At 42.6% G+C, this 12,775-nt stretch overlaps 1 protein-coding gene across 7 annotated transcripts in view; it reads right to left on the bottom strand.

Moving 5' to 3' along the window:
• Window positions 1–4,766: 4,766 nt before the first annotated feature.
• The window catches only part of SCUBE2 (signal peptide, CUB domain and EGF like domain containing 2), a 66,572-nt gene continuing 58,563 nt past the window's right edge, over window positions 4,767–12,775 (bottom strand). For all 7 annotated transcript variants that reach the window (XM_058305771.2, XM_058305775.2, XM_058305773.2 and 4 more), the window contains 4 exons: window positions 11,528–11,725; window positions 10,074–10,226; window positions 5,759–5,838; window positions 4,767–5,083 (listed from right to left, as the gene is read on the bottom strand). In XM_058305771.2, coding sequence (XP_058161754.1) covers window positions 4,931–5,083; window positions 5,759–5,838; window positions 10,074–10,226; window positions 11,528–11,725 — 584 coding nt within the window. In that variant the 3' untranslated portion in view covers window positions 4,767–4,930. The remainder of the gene's footprint in view (window positions 5,084–5,758; window positions 5,839–10,073; window positions 10,227–11,527; window positions 11,726–12,775) is intronic.

Below are 12,775 nucleotides of genomic sequence, written 5' to 3'. Positions count from 1 at the left end.
TGAATGAGCAAACACATAAAAATTATTAGTAACTAAGGTCTGCAGTCTCATTCCCCGTATGAGAGAGCCTGAAAACCAAGCAATACTTATCACTGTCTGTAATAGATGTGTTTTATTTTATATTCCTTTTATTCAATTAGAGCATCTTAACTGTGAATTAGAGTGGTTTCACTTTATAAATCTATTTTGACCGTATGTGCTCTCTGGAAAGCAATCCATTCCAAGTAGTAATGTCTCAGTGGCTGTGTCACTGACATCACAGGAGCAGCCTTGCTGGATGGTCTCCCACATGCTGATCAGGACTGTCCAGAGGAGGAAGAAGACAGAGTCCCACACACATTTAGGACACTCCTGGGCTGGCTCACAGTCCCTGGAATAGATGGTCACAGAAAGGAAGCTTTGCCAAGGCCTCTGGTTTCTTGTGGAAGGGCCCCTACTGGCCACTCCCAAGACCTGGATTCAAAGACAGCTGATACCTTCCCTAATAGTTAGCTCTAGGTAATAAGGTTCCCTCTGCTTGGTGAGGATTTGCTCTACTCCAGCTCACAAAATTCATTTGCCACCCAAATGTTGGCTAGAAGTGGTGTAGATTTGCTCCCATCCTGCCAATATGGAAGGAAGCAGAGCTGCTAGTAAGAGGCACCTCTTCTGGGTTGAGGAGAAGATGTGGCTGGGCCTGGTACTGGCCCCTAGGTTTTTCAGTGCATAGGTCCACTAGCTCTTGGTCTGCAGCAGGCAGTAGCCCTGGTGCATCTTCCTGCAAAGATCTGCCAGAGGGCAAGTGAGTCCTGCTTCATGCCATGCAACCATCCACCTTTCCCAGGTTACCATATGATGTCCTCCCATGGCCCACTGGATGGAACATGGGAGTGTGGGCTATGGTGTGGACCACAGGACATGGGGTGCAGCGATGCCCAGAGATGTACGCACCAGATGCAATGGATGTGTCATGATGATGGGGGAGAGGGTTACTGTGGGGGGAGTGGTGGGGTGGGGGCGGTGGGGGTGAATGGGGACCTCATATTTTTTGAATGTAATATTTTTTAAAAAATGAATAAATTGAGTAGAATTTGAAAAAAATAAAATAAAATAAAATCACCCGCAAACCTAAATCCAGAGAGTGCCTACAGACAACACTTAACAATTCAGAAAATGATTCGGAGGAAGCAATTTTCCAAAATGAAGGTAATCATCAATGTGAAAAAACAAATTATTTTATTAGCACCGGAAATTCAAGGGCAACAAAGTTGCTAAATCCAGAAATGCAGTGCTTCAGAATGGCTAAAGTACAGTAACCACAGCTGAAAGGAATAAGTTGGACAGATTCCACTCCCCCTCAGATTTCACCTACAGAACTAGCATGCTTGGAGGGAAGGTAGAAGCTCAGCTCTGACTTCTTCCTGTTTACTTACTAAGCAGTCCCTCAAAGTCTTACTCTCTTTGCCCATAGGAAATTCCAGAATTCAGAGCTTCCTGGTCTTTACACACTTTTCCCTAGACCTCAACATGTCTCATGTCTTTATTCTGTAACACTAAAATTTATCTTTCAGCCTTGGTCCCTCCTGAGACTTCATGTAACCAACTATTTGAACTCTCCCTTTGATGTCTAATAGGCATCTCAAACTTAGAATGGCCAAAATAGAATGCTCAATCTTCTCTCCTCTTCCTGTTTCTTATTACTGAATAGGAAACCTCCGCCAAACCTAGCAGCCTGTAACAACAATAATCATTGATTTTGCTCACAGGTAGGGCTTGATGGGGACTGCTCCATGAAGCATCTGCTCGACTTGAGGCTGGAGGGTCTGTATCTGGGATGGCTCAGGCACATAGCTGGCAAGTTTTGCTGGCTGTCACCTGGGGGATCAGCTGGACCTATGTGGTGTGGAGGGGGGCTCAGTTCTTTTTCACATGGTTTCTTCAGAAGCTATGGCTTCTTCAAGGCATGATGACTAAACTCCAAGAGTGCATGTTTCAAGAAACAGGAAGTAGAAACTATCAGTTCTGGGTCCAGAAACTGGCACAGTGTCATTTCTGCTGAATAATATTGGTCAAGCAGTCACAGAACCCAGATTCAAGGGAGGGAACACAGACCCCAGCCTTCCATGGAAGAAGTGTCAGAAGGTACTGACATGTTTTTAATTGCCACATATCACAGACCTGCTCCTCCTCCAGTCTTCTCCATCTGTCCAGTTGCTCAAGCAATTGTGAGTCATTAGTGTCTTTCCCTTACTCCTATATTCAATCCTCATCAGCAAATTTTATTGACTCCCTCCTAGAACATGTCCACAATCTTTCTACTGCTCTCATCTCCAGTACTACCACCCTAATTCCAGACAACACCCTCATCTCCTAATTTATGACTGCTTGCTCTACCTGCAGTATCCTATTACTTGCTCTCTCTGCCTCCATTCTTCACACAGTAGCCAGACCTATTTTTTAAAAACTTAAATTAGATCACGTCATTCCTCTGCTTAAAACCTTCTGCTTAAAATCCTCTACCCAAATCTTCACAAACAGAATTAAACTAAACCCCTCATCTAGATTACAAAGCCTGATGTGATCTGGCCCCTGTCCAGGCCCTCAGCCTCTCTTGTCCCACTTGCCTGCTCAGTAGACTGTGATGTACACACATGCTTGTTCCTGCCTGAGAGTGTTTGCACTTGATTTTCCTCTATCTGGAATGCTCTTCCCCAAGTTTTTTTTTTCTTTTTTCTTTTTCCCCAAGGCTGGTTCCTTCTTTTTATTTAGTTTTCAGTTTAAATGTCTTTTCCTCAGAGAGGCCTTCCACAATCTCTGAATCCAATGTAGCCACGCAGACATCTGTTACATTAACCAATTTTAATTTTCATTAGAGCACTTATCATTAGCTGATACTGTTCATGTTTATTTAATTATTGTTTGTTCCTTCCCTCTAAAACATAAGCTCCCTGATGGCAGGAACTTTGCCTATTTTGTTACTGTGCTTCCCCAGTGCCTAGTACAGAGCAGATGTTCAATAAATATTTATTGATTTAGCAAGTCAACAGTTGCCACAGCCAGCTGGCCTTGACTGAAGCATCTCCTAGGGAGGTTACCCAAGGTTCCTCTCTTAGGGATAGAGAGGAGGCTTCATGCTGGTATCGAGAGTACAGCTCTGGTACATAGGCCTGCTTCGGGAGGATGCTTCACAGTGACCAGGGTTTATGCAGCCTCCAGAGTATTTGCATTCCTGGCCTTCTTGTGAAATCAGCAATGTTTATGCAGGCAAAGTTACTGAAGTGCTTGGTCAGGGTGGTGTGGATTCTTCCTGCCTCATGTCCACATCATTCAGGTCACTAACTCAGGCTACTCTACATTTGAATTTTCATCTTATAGTTATACTCAGATATACAGGCCAAGTTCCAATATAGCAAGTTCTAACTGCTTAATTTAATGATTTTTTAAAAAATGAAGATGTTAAACTTTTGAAGAAAAATCTGAAGGTGGGTATTTAGGACCCATCCAAATAACGAAGGAAGTTTGTTTGGGACTTTCAAAAGAATCCATATAATAGGTGTTTTAAACAACCTCACTGAGGTGAAAAATGAGTTCAACAATAATGAAATAGTCTTTGTATTCTTAAGATATATTTTTAAACATATTTTTAGTACTTTGGTATAGAGGTTTGACTGTATACAGAACTATTACTGAAATAAAGCACTATGGTTGTGTGAGGTCAGCTCACTCATTAAGGAAATAGTAGTTTGTTTTATAGGAATCTTTTTTATTCATTATAATGAGATATTTTTTTTTGCCTGTGGATTTAAATTTTTAAAAATTCAGTAACTGAAAATTTGAGTTCCTTGTGAGGCCCATTTGTGCCAACTGAAGGTGAGGTGATTTTGTGGCACTTAGAGGCCTGGAATTTTGTGGCTGCTCCTGGCAGTGATGTCATCAGGAAGAAAACAAGACCACCCCTAGTGATGTGGCTCATTTTCTGGAGCGAAGTCAGTCTCTGACCTTGGGGAATGGGGAAGGAGGGCAAACATGACAGATTGGCCTCACCACATCCCATCTGTCCTCCAACCCCCCTGTGGCAGCACCCCCTCACCCTTTAGTAAAGTAGGACTTCTTGTTAGCTCTGCTTGGGGAGTGTTCCTCATCTGCTTTTCATGGCAGTAAATGATTCTCACCCACCAAGGAGATCACATCTGACTGAACTCTCCAAGTCCTAATGCACTCTGAAGGCACAGCACTGTCCACTTGTTACGGACTGGAAACTGGCCATGTGGAAAGCTGTCAACAGGTCTACATTATTATGTCTGCAGAAGTGCTAAAGTTTTATCTTTTTATTTCTAATTCTGCTTTAAGTACTTTTTAATGATCACTGCTTAGAACTCAAGCTTCTGGGCCCAAACTTGGTTGCAGAGGCTGGTGAAGCTGTAGAGAAACGGAGTCCTCCCGGGCCTCAGGGGGAGCGAGTGGTGCCTGGAGGGCTCTCCCTCCCACTCTCCTTTCCTGATTTGTCTGTCAGAGCCTGAACATGGGGACAGAAGACCCCCTGAGAAGGGCTGCGCCGAGAAAGTGGAAGTTTTAGTCAAAGCAGCCCCTTCTGGGGCCTCTTTTACACCACAGCCCTCTAGGAAGAGGGAGAACCAGCAAGGACAGATGAGTCTCACCTGAGCTGACTGAAGTCAGCTCAGCCAGCCCTTACTGTATCCAAGACATCTGCCCACAGCAATGAGAAGCAGGTACAACTCAAAACCACTCTCAGTCCACATCCACAATCCTGGGGAAGAAAAACCAGGTTCAATTTACCAAAATATCTGTATTATCTATAAAAATTAAACTCTAACGAGTTATTGATACTGGAGACAGTGATACCCGACTGTGTGCTGGCATGCAGAAGGCAGGCGGCTCCGTCCCACCAAGTCCACCGGTGGAACATTTGTACTGCATGGCCTGGGGGCAGTCATTTGTAAGGCCTCAAAAACCTGGACACTTTGGAACGCAGCAATCTGATGAAAGATCTTGGAAACATCTCTCGGGACTCCTGGGCTGTGTACTTGAAATAGTTCTGGGGGTGGGCCAGGACATCAAACAGAGCCTTGATCAGTTTCTTATCCTAAAAATAATAGAATTTTTGTTACTGGGCCAAATATTTAAGCATTCTGACATTTAGCCCAGTCGAACTATAATGACCCAGAGTTATATATAAGTTGATTAACTGAAAAAGATTTTATGAAAATTATTTCCTCTGGTTTTTATCTTTTTTCCAGTTTTAATTTTTTAAAATTACCTACAAATATATATTATTTTTTCAAAGGAAAATTTTATATATATATAAATTGTTTTCTTTTTCTCAACCAGTTAAGTTGCAACATTGAGATTTTTGGAATATTTATAGAGTTAATGATATGGCAAGTGATATTGCTAATTATGTATAAGTATCTAAAATTTGTTGAATTTTGAGCTTGAAGGACAAACAAGGAGTCAACATCCTTAACTAGTTGAAGTTAATATCAAACACTATTTGCTGCTGACTTGGATTTAGAAGCAAGTTTTCCCCCCACTCCTGCCCTTACATGCATATAAATTTCCAAATTTCAAAAAATACAACTCCACTTGACAACACTAAAGACAGTCACCTGATTAGAAAATAATAAGTCTAGGGAAAGTATAAAACTGACCTTAGCCCAGGGCAAGCTTGGTGTCTGAAAGACAGCAATATGGAGCAAGAGGAAGAGTGCCTGGGGATAACTGTGGATAACTGCACTGTCCACCCTAGGTACTTACTTACCTTAAGTATTTCCTGATGATTTTCAGATGCATAGAGCCTGCCATCTCGAACTATGTCTTCAATGAGTTCCTGGTAGTCCTCTGTTGGAATAAAGGACATATCATTTTGCATTCTATGTCTTAGTTATTTCCAAACTCATTCTTCATTTTTTTGTTAAGATTCTGAGCAGTGTCCCTTCTGTAGCTGCTACCAGAACAATTACCACTCTGCTTCTGAGAAAGCAATCAGAGGAAAACTCCCACAGACTGCCACCACCACATCCATTCATCTAACAACATCTGCACCTATCTTTAAAGCCTGTTGCCTTAGGTGAACCCTCTGTGCATCCAGACAAAACCAGTCTCTCCATTTTGTGCACCAGATCCATCTTCTCTCATCAAGTCATGGATGTTGTTCCAGTAATTATTCCTTTTCTTTCCTACATGATAAAATTTTCCCACCAGCATGTAAACATATTATTTCTCCCATCTTAAGAAATCCCTCTCTTGACCTCACTTTCCCCTCCAGCTTCTCCCCCATTTCTCTGCTCCCTTTGTAGCAAAATTCCCTAAAAGAATCATCAACACCCACTGTCCAGTCAGCCGTGGTCTCCACCACTCCTCTGAAACTGTTTTGAGACAGTTTCAAAACTAAACCCCATGGGTGAGCTCTCGGTCCTTATCCTCCTTGATGCATCTGTAGCATCTGACACCCCCTATCCCCCAATATATTTCTTCACTCAGCTTCCAGGTCCCCACTCTCTTTGGTTTTCCTCCTTCCTCACTGGTTGCTTGCTCTGAGGATCCTTTACTTTTCCTTATCCTCTCCTTGACCTCTTCTTGTTGCAGAGCCGCAGGCTCAGTGCTCAGTTCTCTTCTCTTCTATGTCTATGTACTCACTCCCTGGGCGAGCTCATTCTGACACAAGGCTTTTCTCTTCCTTTCCTCTTTCCAGTCTTCCTCCTCTTTCCTCTTTTGCTCCTGTCCTTTTATCATGTAAAATCAATACAAAGGTAAAGTCAAGCAATCGAGCTTCTGACCCACCAAACAATACTCTCTCTCTTTTTTTTCTTGAGTGGGGTGGGAAGGGGCTGAAAATTAGGCTAGTGACTACAAGATTCTTTTCAGCTGATTGGGGGATGGGAAGAAAGCTATGTTTACTTTCTCATTAATAATTTTTGGTCCTGATGTACACATTATGTACAATGCACACAGTAATTCCTCTCCAAATGTAAATTCCCTTCCCCCTTTTAAGTCTAGTATATTTCCTACAGTCATAATTCAAGCCAAGCTTATGCAAAACACAATCTTTCCCAAATTCCAGACATGGAAAAATATCCCTCTTTGTATGCATATCATGTGCAACAAAGTCAAGCACATTATAAAAACATCATTGAAACTGTGTGGGGGCAAGTGGTTGTGGCTCAACTGATAGAGTGTCCACCTACCATATGGAGAGTCCAGGGTTCGATACCCAGGGCCTCCTGACCCATGTGGTGAGCTGGCCCATGTGCAGTGCTGCTGCACACAAGGCGTGCTGAGCCACGCAGGGGTGTCCCCTGTTTAGGGGTGCCCCAAGCACAAGGAGTGCACCCCACAAAGACAGCCACTCTATGCAAAAAAAACACAGCCTGCCTAGGAGTAGCGCTGCACACACACAGAGTTGACGCAGCAAGATGATGTAATAAAAAAAGTGACACAGTTTCCCCATGCCAAATGACAAGAACGCAAGTGGACACAGAACACACAGCGAATGGACACAGGAAGCAGACAATGGGGGGGAAAGGGAAGAGAAATAAATCTTTAAAAAAAAACTGTGGGAGGGAGATCTTGAACAGTTTCTCTCAATTAAGAGTTAGTAAATGGAAACATATAGTATAACACTCATAATGATTAATTGAGTAGGTGTTTAATAACACTATTAAATACTAGTATCATTAGTATTCTGTTAATGTGCTTTCTTATTCTTTTATTTTAGGGAATATAAAATGTGAGTGGGGGCACAAGTTTTTCCATCTTGAATCCCTCTGCTGCAGTGTCTGTACCTCAGGGAATTAACTCCTTTTGATGATAGGGCTTTCCCATTAGGAACATCAGTTGCTGTCCTGAGTTCTGCTTTAAGAGAAAACTTGAGGGCTATTTGTCACTATACCTAATGTTTCCAGACAGTACTCTTTCAATAATATTCCCTCTGCTTTTAAGAACTGCTGTGTCTCCTCACTTGGTCTGTCATTGGAAAAGGAGTAAAGTGTTATAGCTCAGAACTTAAGCTCTGGAGTCCAAAAGACCTGGTGCAATCCCAGATCTGCAGTTTCATCGTGATAAGACCCTGAACAGTTACTTACATCTCCAAGCCTGAGTAGCCTTATGGGTAAAATCAGGAAATAAACATGTCTACTTCATGGGGTGATTGTAAGGAATGTACCACGTAAAAGGCACTTATCACGTACCTAGCTCATGGTAATGCTCAAAAAAAATGTTAGCCACGACTGCAATTTTCATCATTCTCCAGCGGTCAGTGGCTGGTTTGTAGCAGCCTCACCTCCTCCTTCTAAATGTGATTTCTATTCTTCTGGGTTTGGGAACCAGATATCAAACTTGTCTGAAATATATGTTTAAAAAATAGAATTAAATAGGCAATGAATGAAGACCTAAGGGGCTTCTGTATGGTCAAAGCAGCAATTTTCAACTATTTTCTGCTATGATACATGCAAGACACACTTTCTTAGGCCTCACTAGGATTTCATGTCATTTCCTATGCTTCAAGTTATAGCTCTTTTTTTTAAATAAAAAAAAAAATCAAGACTTTTTTATGGGTGACAGTTGAGAATAGCTGGACTAAAGTATATGAGCTTTGGTGACATTTATTCTGGTTTCTCAGGGTCTTTTTTGCTCCCTTCCTGACACCAGATAGGGGAGATAGCTGGAGGGAGATGAGATGCTCAGTCTCTTTCAGCAGAGCTGTGTGGAAGGCATTTTGTCTGTCCCAGGAGTACTAAAAGTCCTTTGTCTTGGGTGTTTGGCATCCTTTCAGGCAACTGTAGGACAGGGATGATGATGTCACATGTTAGAAATGAACTATGTGTTTTTAAGAAAGCGTTGTCTTTTCCAAAACACATCTAATTTGGTACTTGATTGTCTAAAAACCTTCAATGTCTTCCTATAAAATTAAGTCTACCCTTCTTAGCTTGGCATTCAAGGCTCTTTACAGCCTCCTTCACCCCATCTAGTCACATCTCTCACTGCTAAACCCCATGCACCCCATCTACTGGCTAGACCAGACTTCTTCCATCCTCACACATGCCACATACTCTCAAGCTTCCATCCTTTCGCATACACCATTCCCTCTTCCTGAAAGATCTTCCTCCCCATTTCTGCCCAGAAAACATATATTCCTTCTTTAAGACCCAAATGTTCTTGAGAGTTTGCTCTGCTCCTTGAAAAACCCATGCAAAATTAACTGCTGTGCCTCTTCTACATGCACACAGTGCTTTGTACATGCCCATTACAGCAACTATGAAAATATATACTTTTTGTATTTGTCATTTACCATGTTATCTCCATCACATCGCCCAATTCCTGGCACAGTAGATGCTCATTAAATATTTGTCAGGGAGATGAACAAATAAATTCACAAAGGAATGAATGACTCTTCCTTCACTAGATTGTGAGGTACTCAAAGGCAAGGTCTGGCTCATTTGTGTTCTTAGTAAATGTTAATCAAATATCAGGGCTGAGTGGGCTCAGATGGGCTACCCCTTCATTTAACATGAAGAAAATAAAACAAGAGAAGTCATCAGACTTACCCAAAGTCACAAAGTGAGTTAGTAATAGAGCCAAGACCAGAATTTGGGTCTTTTTTTTTCCCTTTTCTCTCAGAATTCCATATAATAAAAGCCACAATCATAATAAGTTAACATATTGAGCAATTACTACATGCCAGGCATTTCCCCGAGTACTTTATGTTAATTATTCCATTGAACCCTCACATTAAATCTAGTGATTATCCTCCTTTATATATGACGAAAATGGGGCTTAGGAAGGTTAAGTAACATATTCAGAGTCACAGAAGAGATTATATCCAGGCCTATCTGACTTCAACACCCATGTTCTTATCTACCAAGCTATGCTCACTTTTATATTCTAAAACATTTTTTCATTCCTCCAGTCAGTGTCCCCAAATGCCTGTTTAAAATTTGGCATTCGTGAGTCAGCAATGTCCTTTCTCCTCATCCTGCCCCCCTTCGGAGCATGTGTGCTTGTCAGCAATCCACCAGCTGGCTCAGAAGTGGGTGCTGTTCCAGAGCAGAGAGCAGCCCAAGCTTCCCAGTGCTCACCATCATATGTCACATATGGGACTTGGAAACCTCTGGCACTGTTGCCCTCATTGGACTTAAACTGAATCCACAGCTTCTTCGACCTAGAGGTGAAGGCGATGGGACGTTCGTAGGTCTGGCAGGTTTCATATGTTGTTACAGAATTCGAGGAAGCTGCCAAGGAAGTTGGGTGGGGGGGTCACTCCACAGGCAGATAACAAAACTTATTTTTTCAAACACTGAAATCATAAAACAAGTTATGCTCAAGGGCTCTTTAGGCCCAGCTGAGCTATCATAATGGTCAAAAGTCATGGAAACAAAGTAGATGCAGCTGGTGATTGTGGCCTCCCAGGGAAGGGTAAACCTAGGCTGTAGCACTCCCTGTAGGAGCTGGGAAAAAGACCCTCAAATTCCAGAGCTGACCTGCTGTAATCTAATAATAATCGCCACTGTTCACTGCATGCTTCCTAAGAACCAGGCAGTGTGCTAAGCACTTTATGGGTTTTATCTCATTTAATCCTCCAACAACCATAGGAAGTTGGTACAATTGTTACCTCTTTTATAGAAAGATTAAGCACTTGCTCGGAGTCACACAGCCAATATGTTGTAAAGTCAGGATTTAAACCTATACCGGGGTTCAGAGCTAGATATTTTAACCACTGATAAGAATAGCAAACACTTATATGGTGGCTTCATGTACCCTTATTATTCTGTACTTTGCAAATATGAGCTCATTTAATCCTCATAATAACCCTATAACATAACTACTATTTATTATTCCCAACCTAACAAATGAGGAAACTGAGGCACAGAGAGATTAAGAATATATGCCCCAAATTGATAGAACTAACAAAAGGTGGATCTGGGATTCAGACCCAGGCAGTCTGGGTGCAACGCCCTCTTACTACACTGTCTCTAAGTTATACTGACAGCATAAGCCCTTTATGGACTGAGTCATGGGTCAAGATGGGGAGAGGGGCTCCTCCTGGTCTGCCCATGCCCTTAGCCTTAGTCAGTCCTGAAGCCGTGAGTTCCTGCCCTGGATGAGGCAAATGTCTGGGGCCGGCACTGCATGAGCTTTATAAGGCTTTCTGTGTCCTGTAGAAGAGGGTCCAACCCACCCCAGTGAGAAAAAGGGAAAGACTGCCCTGCAGGTTCACACCTCTGGGTTCAGCAAGAGGCCTTAATGTGTGGTTTTAGTCTAAATTTTTTGTTTTTGTTTTTTTAGGAGGTACTGAGGATTGAACCCAGGACCTCATACATGCAAAGCAAGAGCTCAACCACTGAGCGACACCTGCTCCCTTAAATTTTGTTTCTTGGTAAACTCTATAAACTCATGTCTCATCTCTGTTCTAATACAGAGGTGACATTTTAGGCCTGCTTCTCACACAGAAAACCTGGGGAGCAGGTTATCAGGAAAGGGGGGCTTCCTAGTTGACCCTAGAAGGGGAGGGGAGCACAGGGTTGAGACGCACAGGTTTTCCGCATCACCAGGTAGTCTCCACAGTCATCCTCTATGGGCAGGAAGATCTCGGGGACCACAATCAATATGCGGCGCTTGGGAGGCGGGTTGATGATCCACGTACACTCGGTATTGGCTGGGTAATTGCCTGGGTAGTTTGGGGATTCGATGTATCCAGTGAATTCTCCCAGCTCCCCTCCACATCTTCTGTCTGGAAGAGGAAATGCCATGAATTATAAAGATGCAACCCCATTGTCTCTCTGTCATGGTCACTGCCAGGTTGGCTGAGGAGAATCGCAGCATCCCTATCACCTTTGAGGAATAAGGTGTGGAAATGACACCTTCCTGAGAATGAGTTTGTCCTGTAATGCTCAGCACCCCTTCTGGGAGCCAAGCTACAAGAACTCCCCATACAAGTCAACCCTCTGACCTCTCAAGGCACTGTCTTCTCATTAGCTTGAAGGCAGTCAAGGTCAGAGGCAGGCATTTGTGAAACAAGAGGACAACAGCTTGCTTTCAATAGTTTGTTTACAAAGTTTAAGTGTCAGGAGAACCCATAACACTGAACTTCTGGGTCTGTCAAAATAGGGAGAATTGAGCTTACTGCTCAGTACAGAAGAGTCGATCCTTTTTTACAGACCTTTGATGAAGATAATGACAGCCATATTCTTCACTTTTATCTCTGGGTGAGTCCACATGTTATTTTTAAATGAGGAAGAGACGTCCTATTAGCTATCAGTTGGATACAAGGCACTCTGGATACTAACCTCTGGTACTGAAATAAAGAGTGGACACACACACACACACACACACACACACACACACACACACACACCAGCTCGGCCATGTTTTCATTCATTGAATCCACAGTCATCCAACAGATATGATCAAATGCTGTGGGAGTTCAGAGGTGAGAAAGACACAGTTCTTGCTCTCAAAGGGCTTGTTGTTTAAAGCCATCAGGTAAATCTGTGCAAGAGAAAATATGAAAGGGATTTTTTCTTTCTTTCTAATGATAACTGGGATTTATATCCGTAGTAAAAAAATAAATGAATAAGCAGACTTTTCTTCTTGGAAGAAAAGAGAGAGAGTGAAAAGCTATGGGGTCCAGGAGAACTGCCTTTCAGTCTAAAGGGTTACCAGAGAAACTATCCCATACAGTTCATAAGACCAGCTGAGGGCCCAGGGGTAGGAAAACAAGGAAATGGATTTCATCCTGATGTAGGGGAGAATTTTCAAATGCTGTGAACACTCTCAAAGT

Source organism: Dasypus novemcinctus, chromosome 10, assembly GCF_030445035.2.
Source record: "Dasypus novemcinctus isolate mDasNov1 chromosome 10, mDasNov1.1.hap2, whole genome shotgun sequence".
Lineage (NCBI taxonomy): Eukaryota > Metazoa > Chordata > Mammalia > Cingulata > Dasypodidae > Dasypus > Dasypus novemcinctus.
The sequence above is the reverse complement of the archived record's forward strand: the minus strand, read 5'-3'. Positions and strand labels throughout refer to the sequence as shown.